Below are 24,819 nucleotides of genomic sequence, written 5' to 3' on the forward strand. Positions count from 1 at the left end.
GTTGAAACTAAGTTTGAAAGAGTGAAGTAAATGAAAGTACATCTGATATTCATTGTGGTATTGTTTCAAAATGTTAACTATAGAGTAATCATATGTATGAACCATCAATTCCACCCCAATGTATGTACCCAAGAGAATTGAAAACATAGGTACATGCAAACTCGTACAGAAATTTTTATGGCAGCATTACTTATAATAACCCCAAAGTAACCAAAACCTAAGTGCCCCCCATCATAGATGAATGGCTCAACAAAATATGGCATATCCATAAAATGGAATATTATTAATACTTGGCAATAAAAAATAAAGTATTGATGCATGTTAACCATATATTAACATAGGAAACATCATGCTAAGTGAAAGCAGCCAGACACAAAAAACCACATACTGTATGATTCATTCATTTATATGAAATGTTCAGAATAGGAGAATTTATGGAGACAGAAAATAGATTAGTAGTGATGACTAGGGACTAATGCTTTAGCGCTTGGTTCCACAGACACTGCGATAGTTAGGTCAGTAATTTAGAATGTGGCCTCTCATGTCAGAATGCCTGTGTTCAAATCCTGTCCCCACCCTTTATTAGAAGGAGGACGTTGGGCAAGTCACTTAACTTCTCTCAACTTCACAGAACAGTATTCAGTTATGTTACAAAGAAAGGAATTGCTGTGTAGGCATTCCTTTTTTAAAGTGGGGGCAAATTCAATTTTATAAAAATTATCCCCCAAATTGCAGAGCATACCTCATAGGACTGTGTAAGGATTAAATGAAGACTACATGGAAGCACCATGAAGGTTCAATAAGTGGTAGTAGTTGTTGGTTGATGTTAAATAAATGAATGACTTTTTTTTTTTTTTTTTTTTTTTTGAGACAGAGTCTCACTCTGTTGCTGGAGCTAGAGTGCCGTGGCGTCAGCCTAGCTCACAGCAACCTCAAACTCCTGGGCTCAAGCGATCCTCCTGCCTCAGCCTCCTGAGTAGCTGGGACTACAGGCATGTGCCACCATGCCTGGCTAATTTTTTCTACATATATTTTTAGCTGTCCATATAATTTCTTTCTATTTTTAGTAGAGACAGAGTCTCACTCTTGCTCAGGCTGGTCTCGAACTCCTGAGCTCAAACAATCCGCCCGCCTCGGCCTCCCAGAGTGCTAGGATTACAGGCGTGAGCCACTGCGCCCGGCCTTAAATGAATGATCTTTAAAAATCTAGCTGACAAAAAGGTTTTGTCAATAAAATCTTAAGTGAATACAATTTTCCCCCCAAAGTTTGTGATTTGGTGGTTAAGGTTTTACTTCTTATGTAAAACATTAAAAAGAAGTGTTAGAGTTACAGTTTCTAGATTTATAGACTAAAAGAATCTTTAGCTTTTGTTTGTGTTTTCCTTTTCCAGTCGTGGAGTTAGTCTTTCTGCTCATTTGCTATCCAGATAAAGAGAAGACTTAAACACAGCTGAGAAAGCTCACTAGCATTTGAAAAGCTGAATATGCACCTGAAAGTTAATTTCTTTCTAAAATAGCTTCTTTCTTTTTTCTCTTCCATCTGAAGAACATTTTTTTTTTTTTTTGTGGAGTTGGGGAGGCAATTCACAAAGACTAAAGCTCAGTGATTCTGTCCTTTGAGGACCTTTAATTTGTGGGCAGAACAAGGAGCCCCAGCCTTACGGAAGAACACTCCTGAAGATTCTTTTTTTTTTTTTTTTTTTTTTGCAAAACTTATGAAGATTCTTGAAGCCTATTTCCAGTGCTGTAAAGGTGAGTGATTTCCTAGCATATAAACTCATTCACACTAATAATGTAATTTCTCCCAAAATATAATAAAAATCCTAAGCCTAATTCAAAATTACAAATTCAAATTAGTTTTTGTTTTCAGGTATTTTCAGTAAAGAGATAAGAAGTGCTTATTGTTTTTTAAAAAAATACATTGTAAATTCCCACTGATACTGTGAATTCAGATACAAGATTATGAAGTTTTTGCTTAAACTTCTTGATTTTATATGTATATCTACCTTGACCCCTGCTGAAAATCCCACCTTTCACTGACACTAACAAAATTGCAAGTTTGCTTTTAACCAAAATACACAGACAACAGTCCCCAAACAATAATAATATGAGTACCGAATATAGTTTCAGGTTTTATCACTGGATTGAATGCTTATGGAGTCAAATTATGATTTTTGAAATCACCTGGAAAAGTTCCTCTCTATGGGGCTATGCCAACAACTCATTAAATAGTTAAAGCTCATTTGTATCATTTCTCTTTCAATTTTAGGTATTCTTAAAAAGAGTTTCATAATTATGTAAATATGTACTTTGTTCCAAAGTTAAATTTATAAAACAAAGTATCAAAACCAAGTATATTCAAAGTATTCAAACTACAGTTCTCTCCCCATTCCCACTCCTATGTAAACTTTTTAAAAAATTATAGTTTATGCTTCCATTTATATAAATCCTTCTTTTATAAATATTAGCATTCTATAAGGACTTTTCACCACCTGGAGATCACTATATAATGGTATATGAAGATATTCCCCATTACTTTTTATAGTTGTATGCTACTATCTTATTTGGATACACTATAATTTAATCAAACAGCCATCTATTGCGGGGCATTTTTATTGGTAACACTTTTTTGTTTTTGCATTTATAACACTGCAATGAATAGTGTTGCAGGTATCTCTTTTTGTACTTTCATCAGTGCATCTTTGAGATAGATTCCTAACAGAGAGATTGCTGGGTCAAGTGGTAAGTGCATATTTAATTTTTCTAGATATTGTCAAGTTCCATTCTAAATTTTTGCATTTCTGCAAGCAATGTATGATAGTATCTCTTTACTCACTGTCTTGTCAAGAAAAATACTCTGTTAAACATTTGGATTTTTGCTAATCTGATGAGGAAAAAACTACATTTCTCTTATTCAGAGTAAGTGAGTTGAACAATTTCACAAATATTTAAGTGACACTTGCATTGCCTTTTCTGGGAATTGTGTGTTTATATTTCTTGCCTTTTATTATATGATTTGGGGTACATTTCTTCTTCATTTTTAGAAGACCTTCATACATTGACCTATTAAATCTTTGTAGTACAAGTAGCTAATAATTTTTCCAGTTTTTTTTCTATTTAATTTTCTTACAGTGTTTTGTCAGCCCAAAGTTGTGTGTGTGTGTGTATGTATATGTTTGTGTGTGTTCATAATGGAACTAATTTTTCCGTGGAATTTGAGTTAGGAAAGTTTTTCTTACCACCCAGTTATAAGAAATTTGGCCATTCATTTTTTTCCCCTAAGACATGTATGGCTTTTATATTATACATTTAAATCTCTGATTCATTTGGAATTCATCCTGGTATACAAGTTCAAGAAATCCCTAAAATTTACCAACCAAGAGCCAGTATAAGCTGCCTCTAGAACACCTCTGCTGACAGATCATGCCATTGTCATTGACAAACTACTGTCTGGAGAGCCATGAGTTGTTTCCATGTGTTGTTTCATTTTGTATGTTCTTAGTAATGACTGTGTATGGTTTATCAAGTCAGCGAAGTTCCTGGTGCCTCAAATTTTCCATGTCAAAAACCTCTTTGGACATTGAGATAACATGTCATTATTCTTAGTGAACAGTACATTACAGCTTTGGGGGCAGAATGTATCACTATTTAGAAAAAACAACTGATATTTTTCTAGTTGAGATTTTTTTTTAGCATAAAACAATCATTCAAATTGCATAATAGTGCTGCCACTTGGAAAAACAGCACAGAGAAGGGAGATATCCATGTAGGGAGACAATTATGTATTAAATGGTCTAGGTTTTAGCAGATTGGCACCGACTATTGCTTATAACAATATATCATCCGTTTTCTTCTCTCTGGTTTGGAAAATTCACCATTCCCAAATGGACCCACAAAAAACACAATCTATAATGAAGACTCACCACTACTGGAAGTATCATTCAGATTTAGCAGTCCCCCTCCTAGTCCTCTGTAACTATGGTAACTGTAGGTCCCATTGCCGTTGATGTACAACACCTCCTGCGAGCCCGGAACAGCTGATGTGGAGTAAGTGGCCTGGGCCGCCTCTGGCTTACATTGTCTGTCAGCTGGAGCAGACTCATCCTGCAATGACAGACAGCATTCCGTTATCTATCAATCAACCCACCGTACTATTTCAACTGGAACAGGACTATCTTATGGTTATCTACGTCTATATCTGCATTGAATAAGAAAAGTACACATAGCAAACATTAAGCAAGCACACACGCACATTTTCAACATTTTGTCAAAAACGAAAATAAGGAAAGCAAAATAACAAAGTAGGCAGATTGGAGATGGAGCAATTGACAATTCTTAACTAAAATTAAAATTACATGAAGAGAGTTATTCACAGCACAAAAGTGGAAGCAACCTAAATGTACATTGACAGATAAATGGATAAAGAAAATATAGTATATACATATAATGGAATTTTATTCAGGCTCTAAAAAGAAAGAAACCCTATCATATACTACAACATGAATGAAACCTAAGGACATTATGCTAAATGAAATAAAACAGTCACGAAAAAGCAGATGTTTTATGTTTCTACTTATCAAGTATTTAAAGTAGTCAAACTCATAGACCCATAAAGTAAAATGGTGGTGTGCAGGGGCTGTGGCTGGGGAGGTGGAGAGTCTTGCTGTGGGTACAGAGTTTGAGTCACGGTGAGGTTGTCAGGGGGTGATCCTGGGAATCTGTTGCACAACAATGTGCATGTGGTTGACAATATTGGACTGTAGACTTAGAAATTGTTGGAAAGGTAAATTTTATGTTAATTAAAAACCACTAGCTAGGCTCAAAAAAATTACATGAAGAGAAATTACAATGGAAGGTAAAGAAATATGTAATAAAATTTGCAGTTCCTAAAATTGGTTTTTGCAAACTTCTGTCTTTCTCTTATGTTATGATTATAGCAAAATTTATTGAAGTTGGACCAAGCTGATCTCATCATATGCATTATACAGCCTGACAAATATACAAATAAAACACAGGCCTTTGTTTTTTTGTTTGTTTTGCTCATTTTTAAGTTGTGCTAGTGTCCACAAAGTTTGCTTCAAACCTAACCATGTCAAGTTATAAGGAAATAAAAATTTTAATTTGCAATAAGTTTTATATATTTTCAGCACCAAAGCAGACTGAATGAATTTTCCTTTAGCTATGAGTTTATAAAGTCTAAAATTATACACCACATATATGACTTTACTTGCCTACTGCACTCTTCATCTTTTCTTCTTTCCTTTTTTAACAAGAAAGAATTATAAACAGATTTCTAGTGAATTCTTAGTAGCATTTTTTTTGGTCACAATCAGAAGCATTTTGCAGCTCTTAAATTTATGTGTTTAGTGAAACAAATAACTTTCAAACAGATTTTTTGTGGCTCTAAGTGCTAGAAAAGTTTGCTCTATGGACACAGTAGTATTGTTATATTGAGAAATATTCTAATCTTTTATATTGAGAAAGCCCAGCCATGACCATCAGCATCACACAGTTATGATTTGCTCTTGTTCCTTCAATCTAGTCAACTCTGATCCATTCAACGCTGACCATTAAACTCAGCTGTAGACCTGACACATGATCTATGGACTTTCATCATTTTCTTTCCAGTAAGATTATGAAATAAACATAACATTTCTCAAAGTAGATTGAAGTGAAAATAAGAAATTGAAAGGAAAACATGTAACACAAAAAGAAATGTTAACCTTTGATGTAAATTCATTTTCCCAGCATTGACTTTTAAAAAAAACCAAACAAAAATGATGCATCTGAGATATATGTAATATAAACATGAAATGACCTAAATCGGTGCATTAACTAGAATGTCTGGTTGTAATTTAAACTCTTGCCATTTAAACCTTAGAAATCATGGGAGGGTAAATTGCCTTGGAATAACACTTTTCCTGGGAGAAATTCCCTTAAAGAAGGGACCTAGACAGAATCAAATTTTGTTGGTATTTCTGGTTCTACTATTTAGGTTGGGAAGTCAGCAAGTTCTAGATTATTTTTTTTAATTTTAAGTTATTTGCTAGTAGAAAATATCCAAAGAAAGCGAGCTTTTAGATTGTGTTTCTCTATAAAAATGGTTATGGAGCTTTCACCAAATTTACATCTGGTAATAGGGACTTTTTCTAAAGATATATTTCTATTTGATATACAGGCAAAGAATATATATGTTTTCTTTCGTATTTATGATGAATTAGTGTTACAATGACAGGGTGAGTAGAAAATGGTCAAACCAATGGTTATTACACCTCATACACTGTTCATCAGTCTTTCATAAAGGTATAATAAAAGTCTTCCATCTAGGAGAGCCAATGTCCCTGCCAGGGGACGGAAATTTATATTATAGATATATACACATATATTCCTCTATACTAGAATAGACATGTAACATATTCATTCAGTTTATGCGTAAAGCTTGCCAAAAGAGTAATTATTTTTTCATGCATACAACTTCTATTTCCTATATGTAGTAGGTTTCAAGCTGGTGTTTATGGAACTATTAGGCTTCTGGAAGAAATGGCTCATGTCTTCCTGAGATTACGGGTGAAGGTATACAGACATGCTTTCAGGCTGCATCCTTCCTCTTCAACCAGACTAGCAGCTCTGCTTTGCTCTATCTTACACTCATAAAATCACAGCATCTAAAGCATTATGAAAACCACTGAGCTGCAAAGTATTCTTTATGTAAAGACTTGTAGCCATGGAAACTCTGAAAAAAGGCAGAATGCTCTGTAGTTCAAAACAATTTCGGGGTCCTTTGGAAGGGGTTGGCCTCAAATAGTCCCACCACTCCAGTAGTGGAAATAATGGACAACATGATAAAATTTGAATTTCTAGCTTTGGAAAAATGGTGACTCTTCTGAAACATCCCTGTCTATTTCTCTGCATTTGGAAAATGACCATAAAATACATTTACAGAAGTTTCTTATTGATGAGTAAAAAGGGAGAAGGCATCGTCACCACAATATTTTCTCTTGATTCTTTGCATGGTCGAATTAATTTGTATTATGAGATGTGATATTTTAAAAATTTTTCAGGCTTTCATTATTAACTGTTATTCCAAACCATAGTAACTGCACTAAGCAGCCAGATAATTGATTCCATTAACAATCAAAACAGGCCTTGTAGGGATTCATTTGTATTCAAACATAGATTTTCATTGTTTTTGGTAGTTCACTATATGTTGAAAAATACAACATATAAAGCTCCCCCCAAAATCTAATTTGTAATGTCTTTTGGGAAAAGACATTATATATATATAATTAATTCATAGTTTATATATAGTTTATATATAATTAATTCATGTTTTTATCTTGAATGATTATTGGTTTCAAAGAATAGGTATTAATAACAAATAAATATCCCTGGAGTCAGATTTTTATCCTTGTAAGTAATTTTTAATAATCATTAGTTCCCAAAGTTCTCACAGCTGATAGCTTGCCTATTGGGTTGCTATGAAGATTGTTTTCAAAGAAGGTAATATTAATATGTTATAAGGCTTCATATCTAGGCAATGAAATAAATTTTATTTACCAGAAAACAAACAAAAAAAATCCTCTCCTAGCTTTCATTAGACCCATTTCAAAATATTTTAATTTTATAAAAATCAAATTAGATCAATGATTGACAGGCAGTACACTAGATAATGCACAGAGTTGTTTTGATTTAGATTTGATTAAAAATATGAAACAGATTAAATACTTAAGGTGACTTCTATAATTAGGCTCTGGTTTTATCAATAAATATACCCTTGTATATAAATATGCATTTCATATATCAAAAAAGGGCTTATAAGAGGATGGGTCTTTACTTATAGATGAAGGGCAAGATTGGGAATGGTTTAGGAAAGGAGACATTGCCTGCCATTGACACACTGAGGGGACTGGCTTGTACTCCCATGTCATCTTTAGAAATCGAACAGGGACGAATTTGAATTTGCTAAACCTGATCCGGTACCTGGCCCACACTGACTAAATTCCTGACACACCACGGATACCTAAGGAATCATTTACTTGGATACTTTTGATAGACATGCTTTCTTAGAAATGAAATTTGATTGCTTTGCTCAACTTTTTGACAATAGGTTTTAGTAAAAATTGGCATAGAAAATGTTACAACAACTTTACTGCATCTCTTAAGAATTCCATTTTTTTAGACTTTATATCCTCTACCACCTAATGAATATGCTTTGTATCTTCATTAACTTTTATCTTCCTGTAAAGATGATCAGAAAACTCCAATAAAATTTACTGTTAGATTCAGTGATCCACATATCTTGCATTTGTTTACATTTTACCTATATTTTTATAGCACTTCGACGTTTGCAAGGCATTTTTACATTAATACTGAATTACATTTTGAGAATATTATATGATATTGTCAGGGAAGGGTATTAGTGATCCACTATTTTAAGGTAAAGAACTTTGAAATAACCCCCAAATAATCTTACTACTGCAAAATAGTAAACACGTGCATGGTGCAGGCCTCAATTTGCCTGAAATATATGTATATAAGATTATTACTGGATTTCTCCTGTCCATACACATTCTTTATAGTCAATATGACAAAGCATTTTTCTTTAGGTTACTGCTCTAAATTTCTCCTTTGCTCTATTAGTACAGATGGGGCAAGGAAGTGCAATGCATTTCATGTATAAACTACTGCAAAACATCTCTACTTTTTAAAGCCTCTCTTCTTCCATTTACAAGTATTCCACAACTAAGTCCATTGCTAAGAGTTTCCAGAGAATTTCATAAAAAATCCGAGATAACTAGAGCTCCCACTTAAAAATCTTTTCCTGCTAAGAAAAACTGCACTTAAAGTGAATGTAACGATTTGAGATGTTGAGAGGTGATTTTATTGAGGGCATCAACAAAACACACAGACACCACAGAGCCACATATATAACAACACTCAAGAAGTAATTTCTTTCTTGCAGTTAGGAGCATTTCATAACACATCCTGCACTTGCTGGCTGTACAAATGATTAGGATGCCAATGCAGACCTTCGTTCTTTGCAAAGATGCTCTCAAACCCACTAAGACAGACAATAAGGAAAGCCATATATTGACTCAATCCAAGTAACCTTAAGGACAGGCTTTGAAATAACAGAGAAGCCAGATTAATTTTTTTCTCACTTGAGAAACCGATATTACTGCACAACAGCTATTCCCAGAGTTTTATCAAACTCTTCAGAGAATATGCTAATATTTTAACACATTCTCTTTGTAGCACACACACTCACAATGATTTCATAAACGATAAAGATTTGTTTATGTGGAATATAATAAAGTAAAAGAAGTGAAGAGTAGAATGATGGCTACCAGAGGCTAGGGGAGGGGAGGAGATGCGGAGTTGATCAAAGGGTACAAAGTTTCACGTAGATAGGAGCAATAGGTTTGGGGATATATTGCACAGCAGGGTGAGTATAGTCAATAACAACATGTACTTCAAAACAAGTAAAAGAATACATTTCAAATGTCTCACCATAAAAAATAAGTGAGGTGATGGATATGTTAATTAGTTTGATTTAATCATTTCACATTGTACACATATCAAAACATGTACCCTATAACTGTATACAGTTATGATATGTCAATCAAAAATGATATAATTATTTTTAAATGAATTGTGGGGAAAAAAAACAAAAATTTGAGAAAGATCTGCCTAAAGAAAAATACAAACTAAACATATTAGTGATAATTTCCCAACTCAATGTGTACGAATACATGTCTGGCAAGAAGTCACCAAGTACAAAGCAAAGTCATCTGTTTACTCTAAAATTCTCCTGATTGAGATAAAACTTGATTACTAAAAGTAAAAATAGAGTTCTAGTATTTTAAAATTGCAGATTTAGATGTAACACTCTGCCATTTAGTTACTGACCAGAAAAACTTGCATTAAAAAATAAATGTCTTTTTCTATAGGATGCTGACATTCAATTTGGAGTTATGACCAAAATGAAATTTTTAAACATTTCTTTGAAGTTCAAAGATATGATTGCAGATTTAAATCATTTGTCCATTGGTTTAATATGTGTATCAGAGTAGTTTTCACCTCAGAAAAACCTCCAATTTTAGGAAAGCAATAACAAATTGTCATCTTTAAGATGAGGTCTTATTACATTTTAGGGCTAAGAAATAATTTTCCCTAATCATGTATTATTTTTTCTTTTTTCTAATTTTTTTTTCAAATCTACATTTAGAACAACTTGAAACATTTTTGAAACTGGTCCCATGCTTTACAATTGGGCTCCATTGATTAAGGAAAGAAACTTTCTTATTTTTTTTTTTACCCCCTTTTAACACAACACTCTCTTTTGGCAAGATAGTTGCATTGCTCTACCTGGGGATTCCATGGCAGGTGTGGCTTCCATTATTACCAACATAACGGTCACTCCCAAATTCTTACTTCAGTCTCAGTCTTTCCCTGAGGCCCATGCCTGGATATCCCATTATTCAGTTATCTTAAATTTAGCACTTCAATATTAAACTTGTCCCTAGCCCTTGCAAAAAATTAAATTTAAAAACAAAACACCTGTCCTATCACTAATGTTTCATGTTCTAATAGTTAACACATCATGCCAAGATTTCTTTCTTCTCTTCCAATGCTTCCTTCAGTCAATCAATTCCCATGTCCTGTCAGTGTCATCTTGGAAACGAGGATCACTGTCACCTGTCTGGAAAGCACTCATTGCCAATGCTTAACTTCAGAGCTCATCTGAGTTATAGTGATAACCTTCTGACCCAGCTTTCCCCTTCACATCTTATCCACATCTCTGCAAGTTTATCTTTTTGATTCACTTACTGTGTCAATTTCTTTAAAATGTTTGAGACTTTTTTCTTAGAGAACAAAGCCCCAAACTCCTGGCATGCACAACTCTTGAGAACAATCTTGCTAGCCCCATTTTCTGTCACTTCTCCTCATGCACTTTATATTCTGGTCAGACCTTAAACCAAAAATAATCTTACCAATGTTAGGTAGACAGAAAGGGATTCTGGGTCTCCTAGAGATGAAAGTGGGTGTTGCTGCCATTCACCTCCCACCCCCAAATGAGCTTTCAGAGAGGGTCATGGGAGATCTATATGCACAGTAAGACTGAGGTCATGCAACTCCCAACTGTCCAATCAAAGTGTTTCCATGGTGACCTCTGAAGCACAAGGGAGGTCCCAATCAGGGCACTATAAAACACAGACCATAACCAACACCCTTTTTGTGCCCTTCCTTTGACTCTCCTTTTGCTGCAACAATGGGTCCAGTCGGCATCTGTGGCATATGTACCATGCTCTGTAAACCTATGCCTTGCTCTTGCCCTATAATCTTATCTTTCTCTCCTCAATAAACCTCATATTTGTGCTTGCATTACTTGGCACGTCATGCTCTTCGGCCATGAGCATGCCAAGAACCAACATTTCAGCCTGAAACCTGACACCACTGTCATAATCTGGGCCATGTAAATTCACCAATGTATAGGTAGTTTTCATACTTTATGTACATGTTCTATTCTCTGATTATCATTTAATTTTTAATCTAATTTCTAAAACTTTAATATATGTATCTAATGTTGAATAGCAAATTAAATTTTTTCTTTAAAATTATTTATAACTTTTAAAATTGTTTGGTGTGAAATAAAAAAGTGTTATAGATAAAGCAGACTTAAATATGGATTTCATCAAAAGGAAAGGAGAAAGAAAATGATATTTTCCTTTTCATACCCTCAGTAACCTAAGTTCCAGATTGACAGAAAATATTGTTCTTTCTAAATCTCTATTTTATCTCCCAGACACCCTCACACAAAAAAGCAGGGTCTATTTATTAGAAATCATTTTATCTCTTTTTCATATATAACTATCTTTTTGAAAAAAAAAATGCAAGAAAAGCAAATAGAGAATAAAAGATACCCTGGGAAAGAACAAAGGCTTTCATTGTATATAAATTAGTTCCTGAGTTCTCAGATTGCTACAAATTAAAAGATCTTGAATAAAATATTCTACTATATATAAAAAAAGCTAAAAAGATTGCCAACATTATTGTATTCTAACAATTAAGAATTTCTCCCAAAGCAAGAATCTAAGGGTGATATTTCTGTTAGAATCTATTAGCTATAAAAAATTACAGCTGTAATAAAAATTCTGAATGAACATCTTTAGTGTTAAATTTTGAGAAGCACAATGGAGGTCTATTGGATTTTTTCTTACAGCAGTTAACCATTAACTACTACGTAAGAATGCTATTCACATGGTGATATCAGAAGATCAAGGCTAACATCTGCATAATGGCTGTCACTCTAGAGTATGATGTTGGGCAGGGTGAAGAGGTACATTATTTTTATCTGCAATTTAAGCACATCTGTGATTCATGTAGGGACTTTACAAAGGGATTTAATTTATTTCTGGTAGTTAATTCTTTTTTGGTAATAAGGCTACATATTTATTTTCTTTTGTCTATAATATGTATGTATTATTGGCCAATGCTACAATAAAACTCATAAGTGTTAATGCTGTTTTAACTGTAACATTTTAGTTCAAATCAAATGAAAACAACACATGCCACCTTAAAAGATAAGAAAAACAAACTGACTTTCTTTTCATTTCTGTGGATATCAGCTTTCCCAGGGAATAAGAGTAGGCTACAATTTATGTTAAAGCTATGGGTATAGTCACAAATGGCTATACGAGCATGAGTCAACAAAACTTAGGCCAAGTACTTTAAAATTGCCTTCTCAGATACTATTTATCACAGAAGTTAGTTACCTAAATCTTCTAAGTGTGGCCCTGGGAGTTCACACAACAAGCTTGAAAAAATTGGCTCAACTGGAAAGCAGAAATTTGGAAAATACAATTAAAGTCTTACAAAAACCTAGCCATGGCAGAAAATGTTTGTCTTTTCACATTTCTTTTTGAGCACGTAGAAAAACTTGACTAATGATGCAATTTCAACACTGATGTTGGGAGGTAATTATAGATGGTTTCAAAATTAGAAACAGGTGTGCCAACATGGTTGAATGAGCAGAATGAAGAACAATCCCTACCTAATATTGCTCTACATAATGGATTCCTTCTACTTTTGATGAGCATTATGTTCAATCATATAGTAAACATAACTCCATCTGGACTGTATGTCTTGAAGGAGCCATAAAATTGAGATCTTAATTCTTACATGTTGGAATAAAAGCTTACAAGTTATTATAATTTAATTTAAAGTGGGTGTAAAAATTGCCCATCCATTTTGGTATTTCAAGTATATTAATATAAAATAGTTAAACTAAGGTAATTAGAAAAGCCATAAATATGGTGATGCCTGAAATCACTGAGTGATAATGCTTTTACATAAATGTGAAATTAAATTGTACAAGGAACATGCATAGACAACATAAATCTATAAATAAATAATCTAATGAATTTAAAACACATTACTTAAGCCTGAATATGTACAGGTGTTATATGTATACATAAATAAAATACTATGCTATTTGTTAATGTTTAATAGTACTATTTCTGTTACTTAAAATTTACTCATGTGAAGTGTTCTGATTTACTACACTGACTGTGGGTTTAGACATATGGTAAGATAAATATCACTGTTGGCATATTTTTTCATACATAAGAAAATTTAAAATTTTATTTCCATTTACAATGAAAAACTAATTTGTTATTCAAGAAGTTGTTTTTTTTAGGTGTTCTCTACTGCAACTTCTCCAATACATACACATAAAATTTCATCAATGTTCTTGAAGAGCATTTGAATTTGGACTATAATCGTTTTATCTCCTTCAAGATATTGGATTATATTATCTACCCCATAGCAAATTTTGGTAGAAAGAATATAACTAAGCTTCTCTTTTCCTTCCATTTTTATTCTGTAGGAGTCTTTTACTTTCTCCGCATAATTTACCTGCAAGATCTCATCTGTTGTTAATGACTTCATCTATCACTTCTTGACCAAAGACTGTCAGAATCCAAGGTTTCGGCACCAAAGACGTCAGGGTGGAATTCTGCCCTCGATTCTTGGTGTGCTCTTGGCCAAAGAGTGAGCAGACACACCAACATGTCAAGTCCAGACTATTATCCTGGTTCTCTGACTCCTTTCTTGGAAAAGTCACCAGCAAGTCCAATATAATAGAGTTACCTCAGGCAGGGAGCAGTTTCACAAGAGCCGCTCTTATAGGATAAAATGGGTCTAGTTGCCATGAGTGGAGAGAGACAGACCAACTCACTTACTCCCTTCCTGACTTCTTGCATTGTTTCCTTTTATTAGCCCAGTCTGGAGGTGGGCTCTTGGGAGGCGTAGCTTGTTATCAAATGATCAACAGGTGTCCTCAAAATTCCAACTGCGAATATGAGCTCCCTCCAAGAAAGCCCACCTGGGTGCAGGGGAGGGAGGGCAGTGGGAGGGTGGTGAACTGCAATACAGAGTCAAGCTAATGCCATATTAATTACCCTTAGATTACTCTAGATCACTTTCTAAATCCTATCCTGCTGGGCAATTCCTAGATTGACAAAGCATTCCCTCCTTCCCCAGGTGTAGCTGTTGCTTGGGAAAAGATTAAGGGTGGGGCAACACCAAAATGGAGCGCCTGCCCTTATCCTTCCCAGGTGGAACAATTGCTTGAAACAGCACCAAAACAGGGAACTCTTGTCCCGAGAAGAGCCAGAGATCCTAACTATCTACCTGACAAGACCTCTAAATCTAAATCCGTAAGTAAGACCTTTTCCCAGGTCTTCATTTCCATCTATCTACTGGACATAACCACCTGCTTATCCCACAGGTGCTTCCTAGTCAGTATGTCCAAAAGTGTGCACTTTCCCTTCTCACACTCCCACTTCTCCAGCCATAATTGGCTCTGTTTCCTTAATTCATGACCTTGATTGATAATGCCTTCACCTATCCAGTTTCCTGAGCTAGAAACCTGTGCCATATGCAATACTCCCCTTTTTATTATCTCATATCAATAACCCTGAACAAAGTCTTATACAGTCTAATTTTATTTATGAATAAAAACTTTAAGTAATATTCTATTGAATGCCTAATTACTAGGCTAGACACTCAGCTAGGTGCTGGGAAAATATTAGTAGATAAAATAGGATCCCTGCCCTTATGGGACTTACGGGGCTATGAGGAAAGGCCAGGCAAGAGGAAGAAATAATATGTATACAATGTAAAAATAATTTCAGACTAATAATCATTAATAATGAAATGAAGTTGAGTGATGTAAAAGAATGATTGGGGATTGGTGTCTAAGAGAGAATATCTTTCTGAGAAAAATACACAAGCCGATAAGCCATAAATGGAATGATAAAAAAAAGAGGCAGTCATAGGAAGATATAGGGGAAGTGCATATGTGTGTGTGCATGTATGTGTGTGCCCACACTGTACAGAAATACATCCTATACTTGGTATGGAACTTTCTTTGTGTCCAGATATCTCCCACTTTCTCACTATGCTCTCTAGGGTTTGGTTTAATTGTGTCATGTTAAGTATTCACATGGCTTAGACTAGAACTCTCACCACAAGAAATTACACCAACATTTATTTTTGCTGGTACACAGAATATTCTTAATTTACTTCTCCTGGTGCACTCTCTAACATTGTTTTCTGGGGACTGTAATCACTGTGAATTTAATCAGATGGGCTCACTTGCTCTCAGGCTGCTAGGGTTTCATCAGTGGGAAGCAATTGACAGGAATTGAGGTTGGGAGGTAAGAGTGTTTGGAGTATTTGTTCTCCAATATTCTTTCCTGCTTTGCCATGGTTTGGCAGCTGCTGAGTTCCTCCACCAAAGAACTGGGGCCCTGTCAGACAGCCTCTCTCCCAGGGCCACCTCCCTTCTATTTTTTATCTCTCTTCTTGGATCTAATTTGGCTGGATATGAAATTTTCTGCAGAATTTTGCAGGCTTTGCTCTCATAATTTTGAGTGTTGAGGATGGTTTTTACGGGCTGATATTCTTTCACTTTCTCTTTATATGTGACCTTTTCTCCACCCTCCCTGGAGTATTTAAGATTTTCTCTTTATCTCATGTATTCTAGAACTTTCATGATAATATGACTGACACAGTCTTTTTTTGCATTTACTATTCTGGTAACTTTATGGGCTCTTTCATTCTAATAATGCATGTTCTTCAGTTCTGAAAAAATGTTCCCTCTCTCGCTCTCTCTTTTTGTTTGGATAATTTCTTTCACTCTATTTTCTCTCTTTCTCTGACTTCCATTAGTCAGATACTGGCCCTCCTAAGTTGACTGTCTACTTTTATTTTCTGTTTACCTATCTACTTTATTTGGAAGGCCTTTGTCTAGATGTTTTAAAATTTCTGAGTGATTTAACAAATGATCTTCTAATTATTTAAAAAATTTTGACTATCATATACAGGATATGTTTTTATATTCTAAGAGTTCTTTTTGTTTATTTTTCTTTTTCATACATTTTTCTTTATTTCAAGAATGAAATACTCATTTTTCATTATCTCTCCGAGGATATGAACTATGTTTTGCTTTAAAATTTCCTTCTGTTCTATGTCTTGCTTCTGATATTTTGAGTGCCAGAATCTATACCTTTGCTCTTCCTCTCTGGCTCTTCAGTTTCTGAGATAACAATTCTAGTCTCTTCATCAAAGAGTACATAACTCAATTGTTTCTATTTGTGGAGCTACATACTGAAAAGGGGCCTGCAGTAGAGATACATAGCCTTCAGTTTGAGGAATTTAACTTATTCTGCCCATTTTAGCATATCATTCCTGCTATAACACCACGGTATCCTGGGTTTAGACCCTTTTGCCCCTCTTTCTGTACAGAATAAACCTCCCATTTCCCACTTGGGTAGAATAAGGAATTAGTATCCTGGCAAATACAGAATTGCAGAGGGGACCTGAGTGTCACAACTTCTTAGATACACTTTGAGTCAATTGCCTATTTTCGTATTCATGTAACTCCACATTCTATAATACTTTGTACCTTCAGTGTTCAGACTTTACAGGGTTTACAAGGATTGAATGGCTTCTTATGGATACCTCCCTATACAGTCAGTTGGAGGGCAGATTTCCACTTTCCAAAAATGAGCTGAAAGATCTCATCCTTCCCTGAGTCCTTCCTTATTCTCCATATCCTTGTAGATACAAACTTTTTATATTCACTTATTATAATCATTTAAGTGGTGTTTCAGAAGGAAGCACTGGTAAATACAAAAATTTAATTTTTCACATTCAAAAACATACACTTTAGAACTTTAATACATGTATTAAATTACAGGTAGAAAAACTGTAAGATAATGTAATATGGTTAGAATTAGGATAGCTATATTGAGACTTTATTTGTCTTTTTAATTTCAGATTCTGGACATTTGAAATAGTTTTAATATGTGAGATAATAAACACTACCCCAGAAACTGATAGAAAAAAAGATATCCTAAAATATACAAATAGAAATATTGCATTTTTTTCTATCATAATGGCAACATAAGTCACTAAAGGTTAAAAATTAAGCATTTGAAAACTGGTTAAACTGTTAAGAAACAACTCATACTAAAATCACCTCATCTTATGTGTGATAGGACTGACTACTAAAAGGATGGATCATGGCAACTTTCTTGACATAGAACAAAGCATTGACAAAATAAAGAATGGTGTGCTGAAATATAGCACCATTACGGTGGTCACATCTAATGGAATGACCACATCCAAAGACTGATGAATGGAACCATACAACTAGAAGGAAGGCCATTGGAGGGCATGCCATGGGCTGAAGCCCTAAGCCCTATGCTACTCAATATTTAAATTAATGAGGTATATAATATGATGATATAATACTAAACAATTGGGTGATAATAAGAAACAGGGATGTGAAGAAAGAAGGGGAAGACTAAACAACATGCAAAGTTGACAGCAACAGGATTTGAAAAATTCCATTACAGGCTGATATTTTATAAGATGAATTTAATAGGGCAAAAAGTGTGACCTTACACTTACTTACATTTAAAATATTACCTATACATAAAAGTGGGGAAAAAAATGTTCCTAACTTAAGCACCCTGAAAAAAATGTATAGATATAATTAAATAAAACAGTCATTTAAAAATTATTGAGCATATACAATTACCAAGCCACTGCAGTTGTAGTAAATAATACAGACAGAATGCCTGCTACCAGAAAGCTAACAGGTTAGCAGGAAAAACACATAACACTTTTGAAATTAATTAATTATAATTGATTTAAGTCTAACAAAAGAGAACAACTAGTGTTATGAATTCATATAATGGGGGACCTAATGTATACAAGAATTAGATAAAATATATCTAATTCTATCCTTGGCCACATTAATAAAAATGTTTCATATCTAGAAGAAGAGAAATGATTATCAAGTAATATTTATTAAGCATTTGCTATATATCAGGACTAATTGTCATATTATTGTAATCCACACATCTCTATGAATTAGATATGATTTTGCAGATTGGAAAAACAGAACAGCAAAATGCTGCTGAGTGACTTATCCAGGCCACACAGCTGCAAGCACAGAAGTGAAATCTAAACCTAGGGACTTTCTTTCACTCCAGAGTTTGAAGATTCACCACTGTGTTATATAGAGCGAGTCAAAGCCTTCTTGGGTGCCACACTCTAAGATAGACATCATAAACTGAACCTGTCCAGGCAAGAAAAACCACCTGGAAGATCTCAAAACTTTATAATGAAGTTAGAGGAATGAAAAGTGTTCAATGAGAGAAGACAAAGAGTAATATTCATTCATTCATTCTACATAAATTTTTTAGTGCCAAATGTGCACTTGGTAATATTCTAGAGCAGTGAACAAATCACCAAAAATTTCTGCTTTCAGACTCTTCTAGTGAGGAAATAAACAAACTTTTATTTACTAAGTAAATAATTAAAATATATACTTTATAAGATAGTAAATAACACTAAAGAGGGAAAAAGCATGGAAGGAGGATAATGAAATGTTGGGGGGAAGGCTTTGGAATTTTAAATGGTGTGGCCAGGAAAGACCTCAACGAAAAGGTGGTTTGTGAGTAAAGATCCAACAGCGGAAGTGAAAGGACAAGGCATGTGGATGCAGGGGTGAGAGCATTCTATGTGGAAGGAACTTCAAAGGCCCTGAGACAGGACCATGGCTGCTGTGTCAAGAAATACAGTTAGATAGTTAGATAGAATGAACAATATTTGATAGCACAACAAAGTGACTATAATCAACAATGGGTTATGGTATACTTTAAACTAAAAAAGTGGAATTAGAATGTTCCTAACACAAAGAAATGATAAATGCCTGGGGTGATGGCTACCTCCATGACTCTGATTTGATTAGTTCACATTGTATGCCTATATCAACATCGCACATACCCTATAAAGATATACAACTATTATGTACCCACAATAATTAAAAATAATTAAAAAATAAAATTTAGCTTTTACACTCCAATTAAATGATTATTTCTTAATAAAATCCTGATTTCATTTTAGTACATAGTTTCATTTTAACACTAAAGATGATTCGTCTTTTTGTGTAAAATTCTATTGTATAATAATAAAAACAGATTAATCTCAACTAAATATTTTTGTGAGGGGGGAAAAGAAGGAAACAGCAAGATGCCTGCATGGCAGGAGATTATAGAAGAGGAGGTAAGACAGGTGGCATGGAGCCAGTCTGTGTAGAGCCTTTCAGAGCCTAGTAAGGACTTTGGTTTTACTCTGGAAAGAATGGAAAGCCATTGGAAAGTTTCATTCAAGGAGTGACATAAACTGACACATTTTAGCAGTATCATCCCGACCGCATATAAAGAATAGACTAAATGAGAAAGTCAGGAGGAGGCGGAGGACTGCTCAGAAGGCTATGGTAATAATTCAGATGAGGGATGATGGTGGATTGGAAAAAGAAAAGAGTGGGAACAGCACAAGTAGATTGAATTCTGGACATATTCTGAACGTGGGGCCAAAGGATATCCTGAATGATGTGTGGTGTGAGTGGAAGGGCAAGATTATTGTGACCCCCAAGGCTTCTGGCTTGGCCAACTGTAAGAACAGAGGTCATTAACTGGGTTGGGGTTGATATTGTCAGGTCTGTTTTGCACACATCAAGTTTACTACACTTAATATTCATCCCAGAGGATTACCTTCAGGAAGCAGTTGGATGTGTGGATCTGGATGGAGTTCAGGGAGAAGTCCCAGCCAGAGATATCAATTTGTGAGTTATCACACTATATATGGTATTTAAAGCTGTGAGACTATAGGAGAAAAGAGAAGAGGTGCAAGGACTGGACAGAGACTGGAGCACACTAAGTTTTAGAATTAGAGGACAAGGAGGAACTAGTATAGGAGACTGAGAAGCAGATACAAGGAAGTAGGAGGAGAATGAGTGTTGTCCTAGATGTCAATTGCCGGATAGATTCCCAAGGAGGACATGGTAATCAAGCATATCAAACACTCCTGACAGTGCAGGTAAGAGGAGAAGTGACAAAGAGATCATTGGATTTAGAAATGTGGAAGTCATCGGTGACCTTGAAAGGAATAACTTTGGAGGTGGGGTGGTCACAGAGAGCTGACTGTGTTCTAGACAAAAAGAATCAAAGGAGAGAATTGGATGACAGCCATTTAAGGCAACACTTTTAAGGACTTTTGCTGTAAAGGGGAAAAGAAATGTGGGAACTGAGGGAAGGGTGAGAGGATTTTCTGGTTTTTTGGTTTGTTTGTTTGTTTTGGTTGGGTGGGGGAGGAATAGCATTTAAGTATGCTGATGGGACAAATCCAGTGTAAAGGGGCAAAGTGATAACAGGAAAGAGAGCAGGGAAAATTGCTGGAGTGGGTGAGAGGGGATATGATGTGGTGTATCAGGAGGGGGCTTGTCCTGCTAGAAGCACAAAGCTCATCCTTAATGACAGCAGAGAAGGTGAGATGCACGGCTTATAAGAATGTATTTAAATATGCAACGGACTGCCTTATGAGAGAGAAGATAGACTTGTGTCACAACAAAGGGCAGAAAGAATATGGCAAAAGGGTGGACACTACAGGGCAATAGAGTCAGGCTTAATGAAATAAAGACATTTCAGTAAAGAATGTTTGGAACTATCATGGTTCTTCTTGAAAAGTAATAAGTTCTCTCTTCTGAGAACTGGGAACAAAGTCAACTTTTCCCAAGTGCTTACTCCAAGATGTGCATCGGGTTAGATGTTCCGTGTACATGATATCACTTGGTTCTCAACAGTTTTATGAAATAAAAAGTATTTCCAACTTGCGGAGGAAGAAACAGACTCGAGATTGAGTAATATTTTCCAACATTAACCAAAATAGAGTAGTACAGGAGTGGAGGAGATGTTTAACTGACTCTCAAGCTATGGTCTTTCCTTACACCATAAATTCTTACAACACAGAGTGACTGCATTTAGAAGGTCAAGAATGCAGTACAGTAAGTTTACCTATTTTCGGGCAGAGTATGAGGGTGATAGAGTAAAGGCTTTCTAATGTCTTGAAGTGCTATGCTCCTCCTTTCTGATTGGTGAAAGTTAGTCTGGGTTCCCTGCCCCATTGCAAGCTCTGGAATGATCCCCTACATTCCTGAGTGCTATATAAGCTCTGTTTCACCATCTACTACTTTCCATCCACACTCTACCTCTTCCTAAAAGATAAAGCACTCCTTGAAGGAAAGTCTCAGCTTTATTGATAGCTTCATCCCATTTCCAGACATGGCCTACACACAGTAAGCACTTAATATTTATTAAATTGCATTAAGAATGACAAGCAAGTAACTCTTCTTCAGCCTCCAGGGCTGCAATTCTAGCCTTGCTCCATCAGGCACTAGCTGCTTTCCAGGGAATTTTCTTTACCAAGCTTACTCTGTCAAAGTCAGCTAGGAATTATTTTATAGGTGGCTGGGATAGGTTGAAGGAAAATGGTAACCACAGTAACCACATCAGCTCTTACTCTGTACCACAAGTGTAAATTAATTTTGTTAGTCAATTAAGGATACAATAGGAAAAAAATAAAAACAGCTAGCTATACAGTTTTAACATTCAATTTTTATTTATTTTTACATAAAACCATGTGCTAAGAGAATTGAGAACATTTTCAAATTTAAAAATATCGCATTTTCGTATCTGTTTTCCTAGTAAACAAAACTTAGTATAATGGATGCTAAATATTAATGGATGGCTAGTACTAAATGTATCTATTTTTAGGTTTTTATCTTTAAATGTTTATAGGCCCACATTCAAACTTATTTTCTAATCTTTTAAAATTTGCTAATTGCCCTAAACTATAGCTTCAAGTACAAACATCCTTCAGTTAATGAGGATAGAGTGCTTTTATTCTAACATAGCCTTTAAAATAAAATTAAGCTAAATAAAACATAATGGAACTGCATAAGATATTTCTCCATGAATTCAGCATTATCTTTACTTTAAAACTTCCCTTTGATGGGATTTGTTCTATTTGTTTTAACCCAGGTACTCTTCGGGAGGCTGGATTTGCTGATAAGCAGTTTTTTTCTTAATTTTAATACAAAGATCAGAAAAATGATTCATAATTTTTAATTTCCAGGAGCCTAAATTATGCAAATGAACTACAACTTTCTTTCCTCCTTTTTTTGTCTTTTCTGAGTTCTTGCAAAGGGAATGGTGGGGTGCAGTTCTGTGTGTAGACCAGTAAACAGTGTGTAAGAATGCCCTGCTGCTGGATCAGTAGCTTGTCCAGAGTTGCAGGAAAGTGCTGGGCCCAGCCCTCCACTCTCATTTTGTCCTGGTGTATCTGGGTGGACCAAGGGGCACAGTTCTATCTGCCCTGCAGAACCAATATAAACAGGGTTACATGAATCTCGGTAAAGCTCCTTGAGTGCTGTAGAATAAAATACTACATAGGTAGACTACAGAAAACAACAAAAACCAATGTGATCTCTTAAACTCTGCAGAAGGCTAATTTAAAAATAAGAGCATTATTCTAAGATGTGAGCACTTTGGAGGTTGCTTACTGAAGCTGTCCTTTTCCTCACTGGGCTCTCTCACTCCTGCCTCAACTGCTTTAAACACATTTTATGAACTGTGCATTTTTAGGTTGCTTAAGTCCTGGGCATTATTCATTTTAAATGATTTTATTTTATTATTATTTTTGTTGTTGTTTTATAAATATCTTATTATTCTAGCTTAGGGACTCTGGCCCCATTTTTAAATTAAACATATCTTTACTATGACCATACATGAATAATGTGTTTACCTATTTTGAGACCCAAAGGCTTATTTCCCCTTGGGACCTGTCAGGAATGACAGGCAGCTCAGTTCAAAATGAATACTGACAGACTCATGCCAAGAGGGGAAAAAAAAATCTGCTCAATTGTTTGCCTTTCATGTTCAGTATGAAGCAAGGCTGCTGGTTTCAAGAAGCTCACAGGAATCACATAAAAAGTTGTCATTTTGAAAAGGAAGTAAACCTTAATTCAGAGGTTGGTTGAGGATAAGGTTCATAATTTAGTGTAAGTTTGAATTATATTCATATAGTCTTACTGATATATATATATTCATATATTTATTAACATGTTATTCATATAGTCTTACTGATATATACATTATTTCTAATATAGCAAGTATCCTCTCCAGGGCAAAACCACACATTCTTCCATACTAAAATCTAGAAAAGAGAAGTGTCGACTTTAAGCAGCATTCTTATATCTATTCTTTTAACATCATTTTCTATTCTATTATACAAATGTGTAGATGAGGCAGTGTTTGTGCATTTGTAAAAGTTAGAATGGGTAAAATATCTACAGACTATCTCAATAGTCAAATAAGTTATTTTTTCAAAGAATTAACAAAGCATTAATTTTTAATACAAAAATGTTTGTGCATATGTTTGAGTGATAAAAGACTTATCCAATACTAGGGTGAATCAAAAGTCCTGGTAAACTTAACCTCCTCTAGGGACCACATAAGAGTGAAGGGGTCTGGCTATAAGACAACAGGAAGTTGTGGGAATAGTGTTAAATTCAAGAGCACAAGCCGACTTAAAATCATTCAAATTCATTTTACAGCAATGTTTAGACCAAAGAAAACACTTCTGCATTGAATCTGTAGATCACTTTGGGTAGTACATTTTAACAATGTTGATTCTGCCAATCCATGAGCGTGGTATGGTTTACATCCTCTGCTATTTCTTTCCTTAGTGTTTCATAGTTTTCCCTGCAGAGGTCTTTCACCTCTTTAGTTAAATATATTCCTAGGTATTTTATTTTCTTTGTTATTGAGAAAGGTATTGAGTCTTTGATTTCATTCTCAGTTTGACTGTTGTTGGTGTATATGAATGCTACTGATTTGTGTGCATTGATTTTGTAACCTGAGACTGCTGAATTTATTTATCGATCCCCAGAGTCTCTTGGCAGGATCTTTGGGGTTTTCTAGATGTAAGATCATATCATCAGCAAAGAGTGATAGTTTGACCTCTTCTGCCCCCCATTTGGATGCCCTTGATTTGTTTTTTTTTTGTTTTTTTTTTTTTTTCTGATTGCTCTGGCTAGGACTGCCAGCACTATGCTGAATAGAAGTGGTGATAGAGGGCAACTTTGTCTGGTTCCAGTTCTAAGTGGAAATACTTTCAATTTTTCCCCATTCCATATGATGTTGCCTGTGGGTTTTTCACAGATCTAGAAAAAATACTTCTATACTTTGTATGGAACCAGAGAAGACCCTGTATATCTAAAGCAACCTTAAGCAAAAAGAACAAATTGAGGGGCATCAATTTACTAGACTTCAAGTTATACTACATGGCTATAGTAACCATAACAGCATAGTACCAGCACAAGAACAGAGACATAGACCA

The 24,819-nt window shown here is 34.9% G+C and overlaps 1 protein-coding gene across 6 annotated transcripts in view; it reads right to left on the minus strand.

Annotated features, from left to right (window-relative positions):
* The window catches only part of NOL4 (nucleolar protein 4), a 314,990-nt gene that overhangs the window by 23,272 nt on the left and 266,899 nt on the right, over positions 1 to 24,819 (minus strand). For all 6 annotated transcript variants that reach the window (XM_045527469.1, XM_045527470.1, XM_045527472.1 and 3 more), the window contains one exon: positions 3,924 to 4,104. In XM_045527469.1, coding sequence (XP_045383425.1) covers positions 3,924 to 4,104 — 181 coding nt within the window. The remainder of the gene's footprint in view (positions 1 to 3,923; positions 4,105 to 24,819) is intronic.

This window comes from Lemur catta, chromosome 16 (genome assembly GCF_020740605.2).
Source record: "Lemur catta isolate mLemCat1 chromosome 16, mLemCat1.pri, whole genome shotgun sequence".
Classification (NCBI taxonomy): Eukaryota; Metazoa; Chordata; class Mammalia; order Primates; family Lemuridae; genus Lemur; species Lemur catta.